Below are 24,313 nucleotides of genomic sequence, written 5' to 3'. Positions count from 1 at the left end.
GTATGTGTCAGTGCCTCTGCCTTTGAAATCAGTGGTAGGGAAGAATCTTAGTTCCTAGATTTGGGGTTTGACATCTTAAAAACTCAGGAGCAGAAAAGTACTTAAAAACATTTTGTTTGGGGCGCCTGGGTGGCTCAGTGGGTTGGGCCTCTGCCTTCGGCTCAGGTCATGATCTCAGTGCCCTGGGATCGAGCCCCACGTTGGGCTCTCTGCTCAGCGGTGAGCCTGCTTCCCCCTCTCTCTCTGCCTGCCTCTCTGCCTACTTGTGATCTCTCTCTCTGTCAAATAAATAAATAAATAAAATCTTTAAAAAAAAAAAAAATTTTGTTTAATGGGTGCCTGGGTGGCTGAGTGGGTTAAGCCTCTGCCTTCGACTCAGGTCATGATCTCGGAGTTCTGGGATCGAGTCCCACATTGGGCTCTGCTCTGCAGAGAGCCTGCTTCCTCCTCTCTCTCTGCCTGCCTCTCTGACTACTTGTGATCTCTCTGCCAAATAAATAAATAAAATTAAAAAAAAAAAACGTTTTGTTTAAAACATAATGTAGGGGCGCCAGGGTGGCTCAGTTGTTTAAACATCTGAATCTTTTATTTTATTTTATTTTATTTATTTATTTGAGAGAGGTCACAAGTAGGTAGAGAGGCAGGCAGAGAGAAAGGGGGAAGCAGGCTCCACACTGAGCAGAGAACTCAATGCGGGCCTCGATCCCAGAACCCTGAGATCATGAAGTGAGTCAAAGGCAGAGGCTTAACCCACTGAGCCACCCAGGTGCCACTCTAAGCATCTGAATCTTGATCTCAAGGTTGTGAGTTGAAGGCTCTGATTAGCCTCCACACCATAGAATTTACTTTAAAATATATATATATATATATATATATATATATATATATATATATAATGTAAATAAACCTGAATTTGGAGGCAAGGGCAGTTGGGTCTGCCCTGAATCCATCAGTTTAATGAGCCTGGGCCAAGAATATTCTAGTCTTCTCTTGACTCTCCATTTCTAAAGAAAAAAAAAAAATGATTTTCTTCTAGTATTCCCACCCCCCACCTCAGTCTCTGGGGGAAAGAGGACTATCAGCCCAGTAGGCTTTTTTTCTTCTATCCTGTTAGCCACCAGAATGAGTGCTCAATTTTGATTGTTCTCCAGGTAGGCTGGTAAAATGTCCACACTTCACAGACGGTTATTTCTGCTCACTCCCAGAAATTCACAGCTTGGCTTTTACACAGAAATGGAGGGTTTGGGGTTTTTGTTTTTTTCCTTGCCTGTGTCTACTCCTCTCCATGCCCTACTCCATGTTAAGTGCATTCACACTCTCTTGATGTGTGTCATTTTACGTATGGTGAATTTGATTTACCTCAAAAGGTAGAAATGTAGTATGGTGCCTCTACTAAGCCACTTTTGCTTCCTGACTTGTTCTTGAGCCTAAGTGCCATTACTTTAGAAGCTGGTGGTTTGGGCATCTCTTCTATTTATTGCACTATGGTGGTCAGTAGTGCTGTTTAGCAAGTGTTTCCAGCTCCCACTTTCTGGACACATGGTGCGATCTGGCCCCTGATCCTCTGGATGTCTGTGGTTTCTGTGGCTCATCTCAATAGCATAGTACAGTAAAAGATTAGGTTGGCTTTTCATCTCTGATTTCAGGCACTTAAATGTGCCAGTAGCTATCCTAGAACATACTAGTTAAATTTGATACAATTTTCTTATTCTTACACCTCCAACTCTCTAAGCCGGAGAGCTGTACCTTAAGGCTCTTGCCCAAGCAGCTTAATTGAAATGATTCACAGAGTGCCAGGACTTCTGTGAGATTTTCACTGTAAGAGAGTTGAACCTACTTGGAGATTTTAACAACAGACGTGATGGCCATACCCTTGTTCTCATCTTTCCTATGAAAAGGGTAACCTGCTGTCCCCATTCCCCTGGCAAAGGGATTTTCTGGGATGCAGTATTTTCAGTGCTAAGCCTGGGACAGGTCTGGGTTACCCCAACACAGTCCGTCAGTCATTCTACCTACAAAGCTGAGTTCAAAATGGCATCTGTCCTTGCAAACATTTCTCAGCTTTATCTGTTAACCAGTTAGGGATGAGAAGCAGTAGCTTCTGTGAGCCCTGTAAACCCACTGATTTTTCTTGGCAGCCCTTGTGCCTGCTTGCAAGCTGGCCATTTCAGTTCTTATCTGAACTAATCTTGTGCTTTGTCAGTAGTGACCAACAGTATACAATTCAGGCTGCTAAAATTCTGTTCTCTGACTTTTCTCAACTTCTTAGATAGATTAGATCAAGTATGTCTTCTCTGTTACTGCAGGCAACAGTTTTACCAAATACTTTGCGGCTGTATAACACAAGTTGCCCTCTTCTTATCTTTAAAAAGATCATCCCTTTGCTGCAACACCCACCTCTATAGTCCTCTCTCCTTATCAGTCAAGGACACATGAGGTTAGGTTATGCTGCCGCAGCAACAATTCTGAATTCTCAGTAGCTTAAAAGCAGAAGAGTTGCCTAAGACTGTGCTCCCAGGAAGCAAAATTGGGGCCTAATCAAGGAATATTCCCTTCCCCAAGGGTAAGGGACCTTCTTCACATCTGCGCTGTGGCTTATCATGATTACTAAGCTGCTGTGTTTCCTGTTCCTCCCCTTCTCCCTTAGTGCATTCATCTTGTCCCTATTCTACCAATATTTATTAGATGTGTAGGGCTTGTCTTTTGAGTGTGTAGTTTTCCATCTCAAGCCTCCTTGGAAAGTGATGTAGAGCCTATAGTGCATCATTCAGAGATTCTTGAATTTGAACTTGATGTTGTAGCTGAAGGGAATTTTACTGGGCTGTCTTCTTTGGGGAGGTATGGTGAATGCAGAAGGGATAGTGAGCAGCAGGAGGGATAGTGAACTAAATGGTTATTGACTAGAAGGGTCATTAATGGTCTCCAAATATTTCTGCCCTTGTCTTTCAAGCACATGATGGAAATGCACTTCCTGACATCTTTGTGGTTGGACAAGGCCATGAATTAGTTCTGACCAAAGAGTTGTGAGTGGGAGTAACTTGTGTCAATTCTAGATTGGAACACCTGAGTGTTATGCCCCAATAATGTGTCCGTGATTGAAGGAGCGAGACTGATACAAAGCGAAGGTCAAGCAAAGCTTTATTTCACACCAAGCATCAAGAATCTAACCGAACGTCCAGGGATGCACCTCTTACAAGAGACGGTTGACCCTTCTCGGTTTCACACTCTAGTTTTTAAGGGCAAAGGCCATGCGGTCGGGCCTGGCCACGCACAGGTGACCAATGAGATTATAACACACACAGGAAACTCCACAGTGATGCTAGGTGACCAACTGAGTTACAATTTATCCTAGTAGTCATTTGACCTAGCCTATCACCTTGTTGGGATTGGCGCCCAAAAGGCTCCCAAAGGGTGGGGCCCATACTCCTTGGTAACGGGGAGACAGTATGCATCCCCCCACTGATTGGATGTCTCCACCTGGTCTGACCCACCCTTGTATCTGGGCTTAGTTACCTGGAGCTGGTTTCAGGGACTTGTTTTTAAGTGAATCCCCTGGAGGAAGGGGAACAGGGACAGTTTAACTTTAATGAAAGCCTCTTGCTAAGTAGGTCCTTAACACTGAGGACTGGTTTAAAAACCTCCAAAACCTTTAACCTTTTCCACTCTGCTCTACTAACTAGCAGTGCTCCCAATGTAGGTCCATTAATGTAGGTCCTAGAGTGAGGATGCAGTGGAGGGGAGCCCTGACTGATCCCTGATAAACATGGAGGGTAAATAAGAAAGAAACCGCGATTGTGTTAAGCACCTGCAATATAAGTTGGCTTATCCTGATGGATGCATTTGCCTTTAGCATCTACCAGCTACTGCACATTTCATTACTCCCTCCCTGAGATAACATATTTAAGACAGTAGTGGTGGTGGTGGTGGTGGGGCAGACATGTAAACAAACCAATAACGTTCCATGGTTCCATGATAGAAATGTGTATAGGTTGTGGGTACATAAAGTTATCTGCTGGCTGGAGGCACACGTTAAACGGAAAGCTTTTTAGAGGATCTGAATTTTAAGAAATGAACAGGTAGCCACGTCCGGAAAGGGTTTACCTACTAGAGGGAATTGTGAGCCAAGACGTTGAAAGGAGCCTAAGTATTGCATATTTAGAAAGTACAAACCTTAAATTCTTATTAGCTTGAGGCCTTTGCTCTAGTGCCATCTAGTGGAGTTTTAAGGAAGAAGGAGACACTAATTACACGCTGTAATGCTTTACAGATTTGAAGGCCCTGCCTCTAAAGCTTATGATAGATATCACAATATTAAGGGTTGGAAGATATGATCTTGTCTAATACTATCCAATAAAACTATAATGCAAGCCACGTGTGTTATTTAAATTTTTTCTAGTGATCACATTAAAAAGAAACAGCAAAATATTTTAAACACCTTTAACCCAATATACTAAAAATATTATTTCTACATGTAATCAACCCAAGAAGTTATTTATGATATAGATACCTTACATTTTGTGGTACTAAGTATGTATTCGTATTGGCATTTTACACTTAGAACATACTTCATTTGGATTAGCCACATTTCAGGTGCTCAGTAGTCCACATGTGGCTAGTGGCTACTGTATTGAACAGCATAGATCTTTTCATTTTACTACAGAGGAAACAGAAGGAAGCTAAGTAACTTAGACAATATCATTGAATTAATGGGTTCTTGGTTGCTGGTTTACAGCTCTTTCCACAATGTGATTTCTCTTTTTTTGAGGAACTCTTCAAAATGCAGATAGTAAAATACATTCAATAATGTGCTTTTTCAACCCTACATAATTCTTGTATGGACACATATGAGTTTTTTTTTTCCTGAGAAACCTATTGTAGCAAATCAAAATTGTGAAATGACTGTAACTTAAGCAATGTTTACATACTGCTTTGCCCATAGACCATCAATAGTGCCTCAGATTGGATTTGCTTTATGTGGCAAATACATATATTTAACTCATAATTCATCACTTGAACACTAACTTTTTTTTTAAAAAGAGCTAATATCATATGAAAGCTCTTTATTTTTTTTAAAGATTTTATTTATTTATTTGACAGATCACAAGTAGACAGAGGCAGGTAGAGGGAAAGGGTGGGGGTGTGTGCAGGCCCCCTGCTGAGTAGAGAGCCTGATGTGGGGCTCAATCCCAGGACCCTGAGATCATGACCTGAGCCAAAGGCAGAGGCTTAACCCACAGAGCCACCCAGGTGCCCCAAACACTAACTTTTTCTTATGTCTCCTTCTAGACTTTGTTCATACACATTGGACATTTCTATATTGTAATAGTATGAGTGTAATTTGGACCCTTTTTTCCCTATTGCTTAACATTATGAAATGGAGAATTAACTAATTGATAAAAGCAGGTAGTTTTATGTAATCTGAGGAAATCTGAATTGAAGAATATTTTATTCATAAGACATATTAGAATAGTATACTAATACTTATGTAAGAAGAGACAGGAAAAGTTAAATGGTAAATGCTGGTATAAGTATGCTTAAACATTCTCTAAAAGGATAGAAAGAAAAATAATAGTGGCTTCATTTGGAGGGAAGTGTGGTGGGAACTGAGCCAATGATGGGGGTGGGAAGGAGCTCTTCATTGTCCCTTTTGAAACTTTATATTGTTTGTACCTTGTGAATGTGTTACTTGTTTGAAATTTTATTTTTTAAATGCCTGTAATCTTTTCCAGTTCTATTTATAATATCCTTCTGAAAAAAATTTTTTAATTAATTAATTTATTTGACAGACAGAGATCACAAGTAGGCAGAAAGAGTGAAAGGGAAGCTGAGCATAGAGCCCAATGCGGGGCTCCATCCCAGGACCCTGGAATCATGACCCAAGCTGAAGGCAGAGGCTTCAACCCACTGAGCCACCCAGGCGCCCCTCCTTCTGAAATTTTAATTGGGACTTTATTGAGCCTACAGATCAATTTGTGGTGGAACTGACATCTTAATATTGAATCTTCCAGTCCATGAACATAGTATATCTTTCCTTTTGTTATTGTTGATTAAGAATTCTTTTTTTACTATTTTATTTGTCAGAGAGAGCATAAGCAGGGGGAGCGGCAGGCAGAAGGAGAAGCAGGCTTCACACTGAGCAAGAAGCCAGACATGGGACTCCATTCCAGTACCCTGGGATTATGGCTGAGCCAAAAGCAGATACTTAACCGACTGAGCCACCTGGGTGTCCCAATTAAGAATTTTTTATCTATGTTCATGTGTAATGCTGGTCTGTGGTCTGTTGATTTCTTTACTTGTATTGTCTTTATCTGATTTGGTAATGCTGGATTCATAAAATGAGTTGGGAAATTGGGAACTGTTTCCTATTTATTTCCTGAGTTTGTATAAGATTATTCCTTAAAAGTTTAATAAACTCCTCTAGTGAAGCCATATGAGCTTAGAGTTTTATTGGTGGCAAGATAGTTACAAATTCAGTTTCCTCTATGAATATATATTTGATTTTTCCTAAATCAGTTTTTGTCACTTTTTTTCTAAATCAGTTTCAGTAATATCTATGTGGTGACATTTACATAGAACACCTAAGTTGCCAAATTCATTGGCATTAAGTTAAAACTATTTCCTTAATATACTTTTTTTATAAAGATTTTATTTATTTATTTGACAGAGAGCACAAGTAGGCAAAGTGGCAGGCAGAGGGAGAGGGAGAAGCAGGCTCCTCACTGAGCAGGGAGCTTGATGGGGGACTTGATCCTGGGACCAGGGATTATGACCTGAGCTGAAGGCAGACACTTAACCAACTGAGCTACCCAGGTGCCCCTCCTTATTTTATTTTTTATTTTATTTTTTTTTAAGATTTTATTTATTTATTTGACAGAGAAAGATCACAAGTAGACAGAGAGAGAGAGAGGGAAGCAAGCTCCCCGCCGAGCGGAGAGCCCGATGCGGGACTCGATCCCAGGATCCCGAGATCATGACCTGAGCCGAAGGCAGTGGCCCAACCCACTGAGCCACCCAGGTGCCCCGCCCCTCCTTATTAAAAAAATATATTTTTTATTTTATTATTTATTTGACACAGAGAGAGAGAGATCACAAGTAGGCAGAGAGGCAAAGAGAGGCAGACTCCCCCCATTAAGCAGAGAGCCTGATGTGGGACTCAATCCCAGGACCCTGAGATCATGACCTGAGCTGAAGGCAGAGGCTTAAACCACTGAGCCACCCAGGTGCCCCCCAGGTGCCCCTCCTTATTATACTTTTAAAATCCACAAGATCAACAGTGATGGTTCCTCTTTTTTTTTCTTGGCAATTTGTGTATTTTTTCCTTTTATCTAGATCTCACTAACTTTAGGTTTCTCAATTTCTATAAATTTAACTGCTCTTTTATTAACTTTGAAGTAGGCTGTTTAATTTCCAAATCCCTGAACATTTTCCAAATATTTTTCTTTCATCGATTTCATTGTTTCTAATTTCATTGATTATGGTCAGGGAACATACCCTTTATTATATTAACTAGTGGAAATTTATTGAGACTTTTATAGCTCAGCACATTGATATATCTTAATGAATGTTCAGTGCGCACTTGAAGAGAATGTGGATTCTTTGGGTTCTGAGTGTTGTTTTATAGAAAAGTGTACAGAATATTTTTTATAGAAAGTATACAAAATACAATTTTTTAACAAAAATTACATAAAGTGGGGCACATGGGTGGCTCAGTTGCTTGAGTATCTGACTCTTGATTTTGGTTCAGGTCATGATCCTGGGATTGTGAGATTGTGCCTTGCATTGGGCTCTGTGCTGAGCAAGGAGCCTACTTAAGATTCTCTCCCTCTGCTTCTCTCACCCCAGTCCATAGGCATGCTCTCTCTCTTTCTTAAAAAACAACAACAAAAAAAAACTATAAACATGAACTTAGTTGATAGTTATTCAAGTCTTCTGTATCACTCTTGATCACCTGTTTACTTGTTCTGTGAATTTCTGAGAAAGGATGTGATATCCAACTCTATTTATATGTTTGTTTATTTTTTTCCTTTCATTGCATCAGCTTTTGTTTCATGTTTTTTGAAACTCTGTTATTGGATACATATACACTTAGGATTGTTATGTCTTCTTAAATTGACCTCCTTTTCTTTTAAAAATGCCCCTCTTTGGGGTAGACAAACCATAAGAAATTCTTGATCATAGGAAACAAACTGAGGGTTACTGGAGGGGATGAGGGTGGCACAATGGAGTAACTGGGTGATGGGCATTAAAGAGGGCATGTGATATAATGAGCACTGGTGTTATATATAACTGATAAATCACTGAACTCTACCTCTGAAACTAATAATACACTATATATTAATTAATTGAATTTAATTTAAATTTAATTTAAATTTAAAACCTCTTTGGGGTGCTCAGGTAGTTCAGTTAAGTGTCTGACTCTTGATTTCCATTCTGGTTGTGATTTCAGGGTCTTGGGATCAGGCCCCACATAGGATCCTGAGCTCAGCATGGAGTCTGCTTGAGATTCTGTCTCTCCCTCTCCCCCTCCCCCAGCTTGCAGGCATGCTGTCTCTTTCTTTCTCAAAATAAATAGCCTTTAGAAAAAATTGTACTTCTTCATCACTTGTATTATTCCTTGTCATGAAGTCTTCTTTGTATGGTATTAATATAGCCACTCTAACTGACTTATGATTACTGGCTGCAAAGTTTATCTTACTCTGTCTCTTTAACTTATGTGTCTTTATATATTGTGGGTTTCTTATAGATAGCACATAGTTGTGCCTTGCTTTTTTTTTTTTTTTTAAGATTTTATTTAGTTAGTTAGTTAGTTGACAGAGATCACAAGTAGGCAGAGAGGCAGGCAGAGAGAGGAAGAAGCAGGCTTCCCGCTGAGCAGAGCGTCTGATGTGGGGCTTGATCCCAGGACCTGAGCCAAAGACAGAGGCTTAACCCACTGAGCCACCCAGGTGCCCCATGCCTTGCTTTTTATACAGACCAGCAGTATCTCATTTTTTAATTGGAATTTTCAGGCCATTTATATTTAGTGTAATTATCAGTAAGATTAGGTTTAAATCTTCTATCTCGTTATTTTCCGTTTCCCATCTGTTCTTTGTTCCATTTTCCCTCTTACCTTCTTTTGGGTTAATTATCAATTTTTTAGTGTTCTATTTTATCCTCACTATTGACTTATTAGCTATATATCTCTAATTTTTTAATGGTTCCTGTATTCAAGGATTTACAATAGACATCTTTTAACTTATTACAGTATAACTTCAAATAGTATTTTACTATCTCGTGTATAATGTCAGAGCTATGCAATACTACACCTTTATCTTCTGCTCTCATCCTCTGTGCCATTCTTGTCATATATTTTACTTACATATATGTTCTAAACCTGATGTTAAATATTACATTGTTACAATTTTTAGTATATGTGCTGCCGAAGCGAGCACATTGTTACAATTTTTAAATAGTCAATTGTTAGCTAAAGAACCTTAAAAATTATATGTATACATATTTAACATTACTACTCATGGGGATCCCTGGGTGGCTTGGATAGTCGGGTATCTGCCTTCGTCTGCCTTCCAGGGTCCTGGGATCGAGCCCCACATCAGGCTCCCTGCTCAGGCTCAGAAGCAGAGCCTGCTTCTCCCTCTCTCTCTGCCATTCTCTCTGCTTGTGCTCTATGGTTCTGTCTCTCTCTCTGTCAAATAAATAAATAAAATAAAATAAAGAATGTTTAACATTTTTGTGTAGTCATATATTTACAATTTCTAGTAATTACTTACTGTTTGTATAGCAGTAGGTTTATAGTTTTTACTATATTTAGAAAAATTTCAGCCCTTATTTCTTCAAATATATGTCTTTAACTCAGGAGGTAAACAGTATGTCCAATATAGCCCTGACCACATATCCACAACTCTGGTCAGACCACTTTTAGAGCTAATAATGATTCTTCCAATTTGTAGAGTCATATGTAGGAAATTTCTTTTAATACTTTTTATTTTAAAATTTATTTAAAAGAAAAACATGTTCATGGTACAAACAGTACAAAAGGTATTTTGTGAAAGAGAAGTCATTTTTTCTACCACCATTACCAATGCCCTACCCCTTCTAAGGCAGTCAACATTTTTTTTCCTCCCAGAAATTTTCTGGGCATGTTCAACCATATATGAGTATATATTCTTTTTTTTTAAATGCCTTTTACCCAAGTGATAGCATTTTATATATACTGTTCTTCATCTTTTTCTGGCTTTATAGGTCTCAGTAATCATTCCTTATCAGTATATATAAAGTTGCCTTGTTCCTTTAATGGCTACAAAACATTACATCATATGGAAGTTTCATAGTTTAACTGGTGTCCTATTGATGGACATTAACCTTTTACAAGGTAAGGAAAAAAATATCAAGAACAGAGTACTGGGACACCTGAGTGGCTTGGTCAATTAAGCATCTGCCTTTGGCTCAGGTCATGATCCTGGGGTCCTAGAATAGAGTCCCACATCGGGCCTCTTTCATGGTGGGAAGCTTGCTTCTCCCTCTGCCTGACCCCCACCCCACTTATGTGCTCACTCTCTCTCTGACAAATAACTAAAATCTTAAAAAAAAAAAAAAAAGTACTGTGATAAAGGAAAATTAGTGACCTTGAAGATTGTTTAAATATATGAATTTCCAGTATTATAGACTTCTCATCAATAAAAAAATAAATATTTTTTCTTCTCATGAGCAAGTCTTAAGAAGAAATAAGCCACTAAGATGTAAACTTCTGCCTCTGATGTAGGCATCAGCTTTGGAAAAACACCAGTAAGAAGCAGGCCTCCCACTTAATGTTAAGAGAATCACCAGGAAATTTAACCCAAAGCATGGGAAGATTGCCCCAGTGTGTGTCTTGGGAGTTTAAAAGACATGGGAGAACTGACTTACCTCCTTGGCTTGCTCCTTGTATAAACACCAAAGTGAAAGAGCCTGGTAACTGTCCAGTCATAGTCAGAGGGATAACTATTTTCTGTCCCCTCCTCAACTTCATGCAACCTGAAGAAATCTTTGAGTGCATTTTTCTTGTCATGATGCCAAAAATAGATTGCGAGGGGAGGAGAGGAGTTGGTGCCACTACAATGCTATGCTAGTAAATGTTTGACACCAGCTCTCCGAGGGGGAATATATATAATATATAATACCATAGTCATACATAATACACATGCTAGATATCATTATTACCTATATAGCATAATATAGCATATAATATATAATTATGTAGTATATACCCTAAAATTCAATATTATGTACTATAAATAGTAATTATATTAATTATATATTATAACAAGTATGTATAATATATATGCATGTATATATACCTATATGTACAAATATGTATTACATATAATTATATATGTTTTCTCTAAAATTTTACCGACATTGAGGCCCCTGGGTGGCTCGGTCGGTTGGGCATCTGACTCTTGATTTTGGCTCAGGTTGTGATCTCAGGACTGTGGGATCGAGTCCCACATCAGGCTCTGAGCTCAGCACAGAGTCTGCTTGTCCCTCTCCCTCTGCTCCTCACCCCACTTGCTCACTCTGTCTCTGAAATAAGCAAAATCTTTAAAAAACAATGTACTGACATAAAGTATGTATAGCACACACTTTATAACTGACAATAAAACATATAGTACTCTTGTACACTTCATATAGGCAGTTGATTCGCACAGAAATCCTTCACTGATTTTTGTCAAACTCTTTTTTTTTTTTTAAAGATTTATTTATTTATTTGACAGAGAGAGACCACAAGTAGGCAGAGAGGCAGGCAGAGAGAGAGGAGGAAGCAGGCTCCCTGCTGAGCAGAGAGCCCGATGCGGGACTCGATCCCAGGACCCTGAGATCATGACCTGAGCCGAAGGCAGCAGCCTAACCCACTGAGCCACCCAGGCGCCCATGATTTTTGTCAAACTCTTGCATGCTGAGCCAGCCTATGCAACTGACAAACAAGTGTTGTTCTGACATGAGTGTTGGCTGACTCCTCCACTTACATCAACGACTAAGATGAAAGAGAACTAAGCAAGTTGTATGTTGGAACTTCACATGTTCATCTGCTGACTTAAGCAACTTCTTTGCTAAATCAAGACAGTAGCTTTCAATATACTGGGAAACTCCTCAGATCTGTTTGTGTCTACAGACAAATCTGTAACAGCTACAGACACTTTTAAGTTTACTGCATCATTAACATTTCTCTGTAACTTCAGACAGCCAACAAAACAATACATCAAGGTGTAATTTATAACATTTACTGGTTCCCTGGTGTGAATAAGTCCCAGCACAGTGGGTTTGAAGGAAGTGACCGACAGGAAGTTCCGGAACACACACGGAGAAGAGATAGGCAGTCGTAGTGCAGCATTATATAGTATTTCTACCCTGAAGGTACAAGAGATGTAAAGAACCTCTAGAGAGTAGTAAAATAATTCAGAAGAGGAGCGTGGGCCATGACCTTTGCTTTTGTATAATTTATTTAAGTGTAAGTTTATATAATTTAATTTTTAATAATGGCTGTGTTTAACAACAGTCTGCAAAGTTCCTGAGAATTTAACCGTTTTCAAGATCTCTTTTGCTCTAGCTCTGGCAGACCACTAGGCCTCACTTCCTCATTTGCCCGCTGTTTCCAAAAATAAATAAGCCTCTTTGCTTTGTTAACAGCCTGGTTTAAAAAAAAAAAAAAAAAATTCTCATTTTATCCCATGAAATGGGGTAGGAAAGATTGGGATGAATTGCTTGCCTCTGTCCTGAGCTCCTCTGGCCAGGTGAGGGCCTAACTTCAGGAAATTAATTTGCTCAGAGAAAGTTTTTGTGAGGGGCTTCCCCATGGGGGGAGAGGATTGAAGGCCGTGGGTTCCCTGAGAGCCTGCCTTGCTTGTTCTGGTCAGCTCACTGCCCTCTTGGCATAAGCATGGGGCAGTCCTTTTCCTCATGGATACAGAGAGATTGAAAAAGGGACTAAGACTACATTACTGATGGTGTAGTGTGTAGGAAAGGGGAGGGAAAAACCTCCCCCCCCCACCCCCCAGCCCAGTCCTTCCTTGCCTCTTTTATTTTTGCTTTCCTGTTGTTACCCATCACATTCCTTGATGTCATGCCTGCCATTGTGAGCCGACAGGCCCTCCCTGGCCTGGTGGACAGCCTGTAAGTCAGGAGGGGAGGTGGAGCTGTGGAGGTTGGGGGGAGTAGTGGTCACACCAACATCTCGGAATTGGGCTGGGTCTGTGTGGAGCCCCAGAGATGGTCCCCAGCTCATTCTTCCCAAGAACCAATGAGTAAAATTAGGGGCCTTCCACCTGAGGTCAGGGAACCAGGCCCTGGAGTGGAACTTGGGGTGGAAGATGGCCTTCTTTGTCAACTGATTCATTCTCCAGAATTCAACTTGTTCTCCGACTCGGTGGTGTTTGAAAGCAACTTTATCCAGGTACCCATGTGCAGCTCAGAGCCTGCTCCCTTTCCCTTTCCAAAACCTCCTCCCAAGGGTTGATCCAAAATTGCCACAGCCTCTGAAAGCCCTGGGGAGGAGAAGGAAGCCACTGTGGCTGGAGACAATCAGAGGGTCTGGATCCCAAGTTCAGCCCAGTTTGTGTCTATGGCATCATGGGGCTCCCCACAGGTCCTGTGCTTCCAGGAAACAGACTTATATGCTGCAAAAGGGCACATCAGAGCCTACTCTCCAAAGAGGGTCCATAGGCACTCTCCCAGGGCCACTAGGGAGGGAATGAAGGTTGCTATCAGAATCCATGCCCTGAAATCCAACCTCCTTTCTCTGGGATGGTTTAGAAGTAGCTTTGTTTGAGAACCAAGCTCCTAGAATCTGCCTTGCCCAGGTTCCATATTCCCTAAAGCGTGGTGATCTGGCCAATGGAAGTGAGCGTTTTTGGACTGGGAAGCATGGGGCCATTGAGAGTATGGGGTGGTCATTTGGGGTTTTCTCATTTTTAATTTTTTAAGATTTTATTTATTTATCTATTTGTCACAGAGAGCAAGAGAGCACAAGCAGGGGAAGCAGTGGGCAGAGGGAGAAGCACGCTCCTCCTGAACAGGGTCCCCAATGTGGGACTCAATGCCAGTACCCTGGGATCATGACCTGAACTGAAGGCAGCCATGCAACCAACTGAACCTCCCAGACGTGCCTGGTGCAGTCATTTTAATATAGCTTGGGGTGTGTGGCTGGCTCAGTCAGTGGAGCAAGCTACTCTTGGTCTTGGGGTGGTGAGTTCAAGTCCCACACTGGGACAGATTTTACCTTAAAAAAAAAAAAAAAAGTATGACATCTCATTGAGGGGCTGACCGACTCCCTCTAGAGGTCTAGTGGGGACCTGAGGGGTCTCTGCAGGTATGCCAGAACCAGCTCCTCTGTGGGCAAGCTATGAGCTGCATGGGAGCAAGAGACACAAAGAGAGATCAGATAGTGTCCCTGGCCAAGAAACTTATGAATTTGTCAATTTAAGGGGCATGTTATAAAATGGTAACTGCGGGGCGCCTGGGTAGACAAGAAGTAGAGACAAGTATGACAAGAAGTAGATATAGAAGATAGACAAAATATAGATATAGACAAGAAGACAAGAAGTAGATATAAAGGGAAAAACTCCCAGAGTTGCTCATGGCCGGCTAGAGACAGCTTTGAGTCAGGCAGAATTATAAAGATTACTACCGGGGCGCCTGGGTGGCTCAGTGGGTTAAAGCCTCTGCCTTCGGCTCAGGTCATGATCTCAGGGTCCTGGGATCGAGCCCCACATCGGGCTTTCTGCTTGGCAGGGAGCCTGCTTCCTCCTCTCTCTCTGCCTGCCTCTCTGCCTACTTGTGATCTCTGTCTGTCAAGTAAATAAATAAAATCTTTAAAATAAATAAATAAATAAATAAAATGGTAACTGCTACGAAGGCTCTGGTCAGGTGGTTTGGACCAGCTGATCCCTAAGGCATGAGCAGGGAGAGGGGGTGCCGGTGTCTAGAGAGTTCAGAACACTCTTGGGACTCCGGCAGTTGAAGAAGCCTCCCCAGAAGAGGTGGGTTAAGCCATTCTTCGAGGTATCATTGAGACTTTGATAAGTGGAAGGGCAGGGGGAGGACATTCCAGGCCAAGGGATTTCAAGTCCCAGGATGAAGGCAAGAGGCTGAAATGCACAGGAGGGTCTGAAGCCAGGAATCCGTGTGACTCCGTCACAAAGCAGCGAGGACTTACAGGAGACAGTAGAGACGATCTGAGCTTAATTTGGAGACACTTTCACGCAACAGTGAGCTACTCCCTGACGGGTCCCTCAGATTTCAGACAGCCATTCAGGCATTCAGGGCTCTGGGCGCTCCTGGGCTCCTGAGCCGCCCTAGGGGGCTGCAGAGCGTGGCCACCAGCCAGCCGCCTGCGGAGCATGCTCCTTCCTCACGCAGTTTCGGTGGAGAAGGAACGGTGACATGCGAGATCCAGTCTCGGGATACCAAATTCCAGTCATTTCTATTGGGGTGTGATGTTTTGGCAGAGACTTATTCTCTTAACATGTTCTCTTTGACCTGATATTAAAACTGTTTAGAGTCTCTGGGTGGATGCACAGTGACTCAGGCAGCAGAAAACTCAAGACTGTCCCAGGGAGGGGGAAAGCCTGCCTGCCCAAGCTGCCCCATGGGGGGTTAAACGTTTACTTGAGGGGCGCTTGGGTGGCACAGTTGGTTGAGTCCCACTCTTAGCTTTTGCTCTGGTCATAATCTCGGGGTTGTGGGATCGAGCCCAGTTTGGGGCTCCACGCTCAGCACAGTCTGCTTGAGATTCTCTCACCGGCTTCCTCTGCCCTTCCCACTCAAGCTCACTCTCTCTCAAATAGATAAATCTTAAAAAAAAAAAAAAAAAAAAAAAAAAGTTGGGGCACCTGGGTGGCTCAGTCGGTTAAGCATCTGCCTTTGGCTCAGGTCATGATCACAGGGTCCTGGGATGGAGTCCCACATCGGGCTCCTTGCTCAGTGGGGAGCCTACTTTTCCCTCTGCCTGTCGCTTGCTCCCCCTGCTTGTGCTTGCTCTCTCTCTGATGAATAAATGAAATCTTAAAAAAAAAAAAGTAAAATAAAATTCTTCCTTCAAAATAAAAATTCACTTTTCTCAGAGCACCTTCTAGTCAGGTTTGTGGGAACTTAAATTTCAGTCTTTCTGGGGCATTCCTCTTGTCCCCAGTTCCACCATGGCTGTGAAATGGTTCTGATGGTCCTACAAAGTCTAAAACATTGAGAGAAGGCCCTCTGGTCTTGGGAACATAGGGGTCCCCCCTCAACTGTTCCTTACCCTGGTCCCTGCAGTTCCTCAGAGGCTTCTCTGCCCACCCTGGACAATGAGGAGGGGGTGTCTTAGCTGAGACACTGGGCCCAGTGTCAAGCATCCAGGCTCCTGTCCTGCCCCAGCCTCAGATGCTGCAAAAGAACAGGTTCTTATTTCACTCAAGATCCAGCAACAAGCTAGGCGCCCCCTCACCTTGCAGGAAGCTCCCCATACCTCCCTCATGTTGGGCTTCTTGGGTCTTCCCCATTCAACAGCTCTTTCCTCACTCTCCTCCCCTTCTGGAACTCTCTTTACACAGTCTCCCTTCCAGATCATTAGAAGCCTTGTTGGCTTCTTCTACCCAAGGATGGAGGAATAAAATTTCAAAGCCTCTCAGCTTTTTCTTACTAACACTCCTTTAAAAGTTACATAATGCAAAGGCCCTAGGGGTGACTCAGTGGGTTAAGCATCTGACTCTTGATTTTGGCTCAAGTCATGATCTCCGCCCATGGCAGGAGTCAACTTGTCCCTCTCCCTCCCTTTCGCCCCCCCCTACTGCCACCATCTCTAAATAAATAAATAAAACCTTTAAAGCTAGATCATGCAGAGGATACAAAGAGGAGCAACCCAATTTCCTGTTACCAGTGAGCTGGTCTCTTTGGGGAGACCCCCAAATAAGATGGAAGTTGGTCATGACCCAGGACAGTGCACCACACACTGGCAAACAGCTCAGAAGCTCCCAGCATGTCATCAAGCTGACGTGCTGCTTTCTAGCACCTCCTTTCTTCCACCCTTGTCTTCTGCTTCTCTCTAACCCATGTACCTGGGGCTGATTTCTAGGTCACTAAGCCTGGCAGCTGGATGGATGTATATGAAGGGTCTACCACTGTGATCCTTGGGGTGACCTCCTCGGTGCCCTCCTTGCCACTCCCCAACGTCCTCCTGATGGCCAATGTCACCTGGCCCCAGGGTCAGTTTTCCTCCTGGAGCACTCCTGACTGTGCTCCCGTGGTCACCCTCAGCAGGTAAAGAAAGGCTGGAGGGAGAGGCCGGAAGGGGTGGGAAAGCTGGAGGGTCCTCCCTGGGGTGGCCCCGGGCAGAGGAGGGAGCCTAGTGAGGTTGGGCCAAGTGCTAGGTAGGCACAGCATGCTTGACTGAATGGGTGAGCTCCTCACTATGGGAACTTCCTGATCATGTCTAGGATTCTCCCCCTGAAGTTCGTGGAGCTACAAATCTGTGACCGGCTCCAACGCATCCTGCGGGTTAGGACAGTGACTGAAAAGATCTACTACCTGAGGCTCCACGAAAAACACCCAGAGGCTGTGTTTCAATTCTGGATCCGCTTGGTGAAAATTTTGCAGAAAGGTCTGTCCATCACCACCAAAGACCCAAGAATCCAATTCACTCACTGCCTGGTGCCCAAAATGTCCAGCAGTTCCACTAGAATAACAGTAAGTGGGGCCTCATGTCAAGACCTGTGGTGTGGGTGGGGGGGAGATGGGGAGCACAGCGCCTCTGAAGACTGGTGGGTGTTAAAGCCTACCCTTGTGGAGGCAGACTTCATTTTCAAGGGTCAATGACAGCACATACCAAACTCAGGTCTACAGACATAAAGAGCGAATTCATTTACTTTTCCTAAAAAAGCGCTATAAAGTACTTCGTTCACTTAAAAAAAATTTTTTAAAGAGTTTATTTATTTATTTGACAGAGAGAGACACATAGCAAGAGAGGAAGCACAAGCAGGGGGACTAGGAGAGGGAGAAGCAAGCTTCCCACTGAGCAGGGAGCTTGATGTGGGATCAGGGCCTGAGTCAAAGGCAGATGTTTAATGAGTGAACCACTCAGGCACCCTTACTCACTTAAAAATTTTCTGTGTTTTTTCTTTTTTTAATCTCCAGTATTAAAATAGAAAAATGCTCACTAAAGAAAATTAGAAAATCACAGAAAAACCACTCCCACTTCTCTCTAACCCTAAGCAATCACTTGGAACATTCTGGCATATTTCCTTCCAGTCTTCCATTTTATTTATTTATTTATTTTTTGGTTTGATCTTTATTAGGTTTTGGCATTAAGTTATGCTGTCTTCTTCATCTCAACTGAAGAATTGTGCATGTGCTTTCATGTTGTTGAGTATTTTAAAACTTGGAAAACATTTATTCTTTAAAGGTTAGAGGCTAAAATGAATTTGCTAGGACTCCATTTAATCAAGGTTTTAAAAATTTATTTATTCAGGGCACCTGGGTGGCTCAGTGGGTTAAGCCGCTGCCTTCGGCTCAGGTCAGGATCTCAGGGTCCTGGGATCGAGTCCCGCATCGGCTCTCTGCTCAGCAGGGAGCCTGCTTCCTCCTCTCTCTCTCTGCCTGCCTCTCTGCCTACTTGTGATCTCTCTCTGTCAAATAAATAAATAAAATCTTTTAAAAAAATGTTTAAAAAATTTATATATTCATTTATTTTGCTTTCTCCAAGTTTCTATTTCAATTCCAGTTAGCATACGGTGTAATATTAGTTTCAGGTGTAGAAGTTAGTGATTCATCACTTACAACACCCAGTGCTCATCACAAGTGTCCTCCTTCATCCCCATCATCTTTTTTTTTTTTCATCCCCATCATCTTTTGACCCATCCCTTCCCCCACACCTCCCCTCCAGCAACCCTCTGCTTGTTCTCTATAGTTAAGGGTCTGTTTCCTGGTTTGCCTTTCTTTCTCCAACCCCTATGTTCATTCATTTTCTTAATAGTCTTCCATTTAAAAATTAATTTTTAATTTATATATTTGAGGATATTAAATATATAATGTGTTTCTGAATGTTGCTTTTTTTTTCCAACTTAGATTATATCAGAAGCACTTATGCACATCGTTTTGATAATTTCATGCTGTTCAGTAGTTTGAATTCATTAAAACTCACTTTCCGAGGGCTGCCTGGGTGGCTCTGTGGGTCAAAGCCTCTGCCTGTGGTTCAGGTCAGGTCCAGCATGGGGCTCTCGCATGGGGCTTCCCTTCCTGCCTCTCTGCCTACTTGTGATCTTTGTCATCTCTGTCAAATTAATAAATAAAATCTTTAAAAAAAAAAAACCATCACTTTCCCATTCTCTTATCAGCCATTTAGAGTTGGTTCTAACTTTTCATTTTTGTAAGTGATACTAAAACAAGCATGCATGTGTATGGTCCACATTTCTGATTGTTTTCTCAGGATAGTTTATTAGAAGCAGAATTCAAAGGGTAGGATCATTTTTAAGGCTCTTGATATATTTGGCCACATTATTTCCAGGAAGCTCAGGTCAAAGTATAGTCTCCGCAATGAGTGTCTGTGTCTGTGTCCTTATCACAATTGAGAAGTATACATTTTAATAAATTTTCTAACACAATAGGTAAAAAAAAAAAAGTAGCAGCTCTTTGATTTTCAGTGAGTTTGAACATTGTTTTATATATGTATTTATATATATATATATTCTGCATTGTCTATTGTGTTCTTTAGTATTTTTCTATTGGCAGCTTTGTGTTTTTCTAAATTGATTTGTAAAATAAAGCTTTTTATACATCAAGAATTTTAAACCTTTAATCACAAGTTTCTGCAAATCTTTTCCCCCAAGGATTTGCTTTTCCCTTTCAGTTTGAGGTTCCCCCTACCATACCCCCACACCTTTCGACACACAGAAGACTTTTCCTGGGCCTGCTTAGGGTAGAGGCACAGAAGGAAAGAGTTTGATAGGCTGGATTGCCTAATACCTTCAGGTTTCAGAATCTTCAGGTTTCCTTCTCTTGTTTTAGTTGAAAGCTTTAGGTAGACTATGCCTGATTTTCAAAGTCACCTGCCCTGGTTTCTCAATGTCCTGGAGCAGTAGCTATGACAGCTCATCAGAGAGGAGGAGGTGATCCTGCCAGGGGCGGGGGTTGGGGGGCAACTATAATCTGATGATCCTGGAGCTTCATGTTTAAGGAACAGGTGTCCAGGTGTAGGCTGGAAGATTCCTGTGAGTTCCTTCCAGATTCTGGTCCGAGGGGGCCACGGCCCTCAGAGTACAGACCCGGTCCTCTTGACTTGTCAATTTCTCCACCCAGCCTGAAAGCAGCCTCCCATCATCCACTCAGCCCAGCGAAAACTTCAGGCTATTGGCGGCCGAGCAGACCAGTGACAGTTTCTCGAATATCTCAGGAAAACCCCAGCTCACAGCAGACTGGTGGGTACCCTCTACATAGGCAGCTCCAACATCCCTTCCCGTGGCACTGAGCTGTGGGTGGGGTCGGGGACACCCTCCCCCAAATGAGCCCAGTTCCTTCTTTTATTCTAGATAGTTATGTGTCTGACTTCTCCCCTCAGTTTTATGATAAGCCCGTTCTTGCAAACAGGGTCTATGGCTGACGGGTCTGAATATTTCCTAGGCAGACTGCAGAGCTTTCGTAGGCAGTGCTCAATAAAAGGAATGAAGGATGAGTAAATTAATTCAAAGAAGGGTAAGCTAATAAAGCAGACTCAGGGAGTTAGATATTGACGGTCTCCAGACCCAGTTCACCAGGGTTCCCTGGGTGAGACAATTCTGAATTTTCTTTGGCTCACTTATCTGTTCTGTAAAATTGACAGAATAGACAATAACCCGAAGCAGAGATGGCTCCAACACCATTTGCTAAGCCATTGTATGGTACTCTTGCAATAAGTGATGGAAAACAAAAGCAGGATCATGCAACCAATATGCTGAACAAGTATAACTTGAAGCGTATCATCAAAATGTTAATTTATTTTTGTCTTCCCTTTATAACTTTTTCAGTGGGAGAAGCTTTCTTCTTACCCCAAGATAAAAGCTGGTTCTTTGACAGCCTCCATAAGCATATGGGCTCCCCCTCAGAATATAAAAGGCCCTTTTGTCCCTCTAAATTGCAAAAGCAGTGTCAATCCTGAAATTAAAATGTCTGGTGCCTGATAATTATCAAAACTCTAAACTGTTCACAGCCTCCCTCAGCCTGGCCTCGTGTTCAGAGAGTCCTCCGTTGTGGGAACTGGGTTGTCACTCCTCTTGTTCTGTTTCCTAATTTTAAAGCTCTCTCTTTCTCTTACGAGCTTTCTTGGGTTCTTTAGAGCCCTGTACCTGATGCCCCACTCACCTTCCACTGCAACTCTGGTGATGCTCTGACGGCTTCCTTTCATCCGTCCACCGCCCCCCTCAGGCCCTGCCTCTGCGGGCATCCATGCCATCTAGGCAGTAGCTGTCACAGCCCCCTTGCCCTTTAAGGGAGTCCTCTTGGGCAGGGCTTATTTTAAAGCTAAAGACAGGAGAGAGGAACACAGCCCCCCCCACCCCATCATAGAAAATTTAAGGCCATAAACACTTCACAAAAGCGACACAAGAGGGAGCTCTGGAGCCCGAACCAGAAAGCTACCTTGACCCTCAGTCCAAAACTTCAGGAAAACCATTTCACGTTAAAAATAACCGTCACGGATTGCATGGAGCACTGGGTGTGGTGCAAAAACAATGAATACTGTTACACTGAAAAGAAATAAAAAATTAAAATAAAAATAAATTACCAAAAAAAACCCCGTCAGAAAAGGATAGTAATCAAACCCCATGCACAATTATATAAGGAAAAAAAGGAGTATATGAAGCATAATAAATGCTTACAGACAACGCAAGCACATGAAAAAGACGTGCCTGCTAAACAAATGAAAACTACAACCCAGCATTTCAAAATGAGATGAAAGAAATGAAGAAAGTGATATAATATATGAAAAAGCAACACAACCCAGGACTTAAAAGACTTATAAATGTGGTGATGAAACTGAGGAAAAAAATCAGATTAAAAAAAAAAAAGATTTTATTTATTTATATGATAGAGAGACACAGCGAGAGAAGGAACACAAGCAGGGGGAGTCGGAGAGGGAGAGCCTGATGCAGGGCTAGATCCCAGGACCCTGGGATCATGACCTGAGCCAAAGGCAGATGCCTAATAACTGAGCCACCCAGGTGCCCCAGAATCATACACTTTTAAAGAAACAATTATTTCCAAAACGAAGCCTAATACACCAGAGAGAATAACAAAGCAGATCATGCCTTAAGAGAAATGAAAGTATAAAAGGAAAGCTTACAAAATTTTTAAAAATTAAGCTACACTCTGTTTTTCTAGACATAGTAAGTGGCTGTGACTTTGTTAAGTTATTAATGTTCTGGAGAGCTGTCTTTTTTTTTTTCTTTTTAAGATTTTATTTATGGGGCACCTGGGTGGCTCAGTAGATTAAAGCCTCTGTCTTCAGCTCAGGTCATGATCCCAACGTCCTGGGAATCGGGCTCTCTGCTCAGCAGGGAGCCTGCTTCCCCTCTCTCTCTGCCTGCCTTTCTGCATACTTGTGATCTCTGTTTGTCAAATAAAGAAATAAAACATTTTTTTAAAAGATTCTATTTATTTATTTAAGAGAGAGAGAGAAGGAGAGGGGAGAGGTCAGAGGGAGAAGCAGACTCTGTGCTGAGCAGGGAACCCAATGCAGTACTCGATCCTAGAACTCCAGGATCATGATCTGGGCATAAGGCAGTTGCTTAACCAACTGATCCACCCAGTTGCCCCTTGGAGAACTGTCTTAAGGTTTTCTTCAGCTTTATCCTGCTGCCTGGAAGTTAGAGTGGGCCTCAGGCAGATCCCAGAGGGCTCAGATCTTGCCTTCGAGTTTTACCTAATGCATGAGGTTCTCAACGCATAAAAGTGACACTTAAGGTTTGGAGGGGTGTCTGTTCCAGTCCAGCAGAGCAGGCCTGAGCTGGAGCCTCCCTCCTGCTCGACTTTCTCTGCTCAAGTCACTCTTGACACATCGCACCACATATACATGCTGTCGCTATGCTCAAGGCACTTTTTCTGGAAAAGACAGCATTTAAAAATGGTTCTTAAATTCTTAACAATGCTTTTTCTTTTATTGCTTTCAATGACCCCCCAATTCCTGGACTCCCAACAGTAACACCAACATTGCCATCAAAATAGACAATCTGGACAGCTATAAGATACCCTCCCGAGTGGCATCTCCGGTCAACTTGAATATACCCATGAGAGCCGCCTTGAGCCACAGTCTCTGGGAACAAGAAAATCCAGATGAGCACTTCCTGCAAGCTCCTGTTGCCAGTTCCCTAGGAGAGAACCTTCTGGGACCCTGACACCAAGCCAAAACAGGGTGATCTTCCCTAACTTCATTCAGCGAACTTGATACAACCTCCTGTAATGCTGTTTTCCCACTGTGGGCCCAAGACCGTGGGAGAGGTATAATGGTGTTTATAGCAAAGTGCTTCTGTTCTTCCACCAATAAACCTCCAAGTGAATTCCTAATTGTTATAGGTTGTGCTCTGTGGGGCTTTGGACTGGGGATGGACTAATTAGGAGCAGGCGCTCACTCTTTAGGGAAGTAAGTGGGAAAAAATGTTCTGTCTGCTCCACTGAAACCCCAAAGCAGCTAAGCCAAGCCAAGAAATCCAGTCCAGAGGAAACAGCTGGAAACACAAGAAAGCCATTAAAGTTGACACACTGTTTGAACCACGGGTCTGCAGATCAGGGCTGGAGGACTTTCTCTCCTAGAGTTCACACTGTAGGAAATAGAGTGATAGAGGGAGAAAGTACATGGCCATCCCCTCCTGTGTGTGCTTGGGTGGACTAAGCACTAAATCCTGGCCAGACCCGTCAGAAAAGACAGGAGCTGAGAGGTTGCCCAATGTTTGTGGGTTTCTTCTTGTCTCCAATAAGTTAAAACAAAACACATTTCTTTGCAGCCTGTTATAGTCCAGCTGAACATTGCTGGTGCTGATGAGGGACATCTAGCAGCAGAACTTAGAGGCTGATGTGAAGGGTGACCTCACTTCCCAATTTATGCCTGTGGTCCTCGTACCATTATCAATACGTACCCACGCCACTCTCATGTCCCTGCATGAATGGCCAACCACTGGACTGCTAGGGGGTGCTTACAAACATTTAAGGGCTCTCCACCCTCACTTCCATTGCCTTGGTTTATGACTCCATCTGCTCTCACCTAGAATACGGTAATAATCCCAGCTGGCTTCCCAAGCTCTCATCATTATAACAGTAACAGCGGACTTCATTAGCAACTTAC

General features: G+C 42.5%; 1 protein-coding gene across 1 annotated transcript; it reads left to right on the top strand.

The window, feature by feature from the left end:
- Positions 1-13,273: 13,273 nt before the first annotated feature.
- GARIN1A (golgi associated RAB2 interactor 1A) lies at positions 13,274-23,422 on the top strand. The gene is made up of 5 exons (XM_059395627.1): positions 13,274-13,426; positions 17,084-17,268; positions 17,445-17,694; positions 20,302-20,420; positions 23,174-23,422. Exons 1-5 carry the CDS (start codon positions 13,274-13,276, stop codon positions 23,367-23,369), a joined length of 903 nt encoding a protein of 300 aa, XP_059251610.1. The 3' UTR covers positions 23,370-23,422.
- The last annotated feature ends 891 nt before the right edge of the window (positions 23,423-24,313 follow it).

The sequence above is a fragment of the Mustela nigripes genome, chromosome 4, assembly GCF_022355385.1.
Source record: "Mustela nigripes isolate SB6536 chromosome 4, MUSNIG.SB6536, whole genome shotgun sequence".
NCBI classification, from domain to species: Eukaryota; Metazoa; Chordata; class Mammalia; order Carnivora; family Mustelidae; genus Mustela; species Mustela nigripes.
The sequence above is the reverse complement of the archived record's forward strand: the minus strand, read 5'-3'. Positions and strand labels throughout refer to the sequence as shown.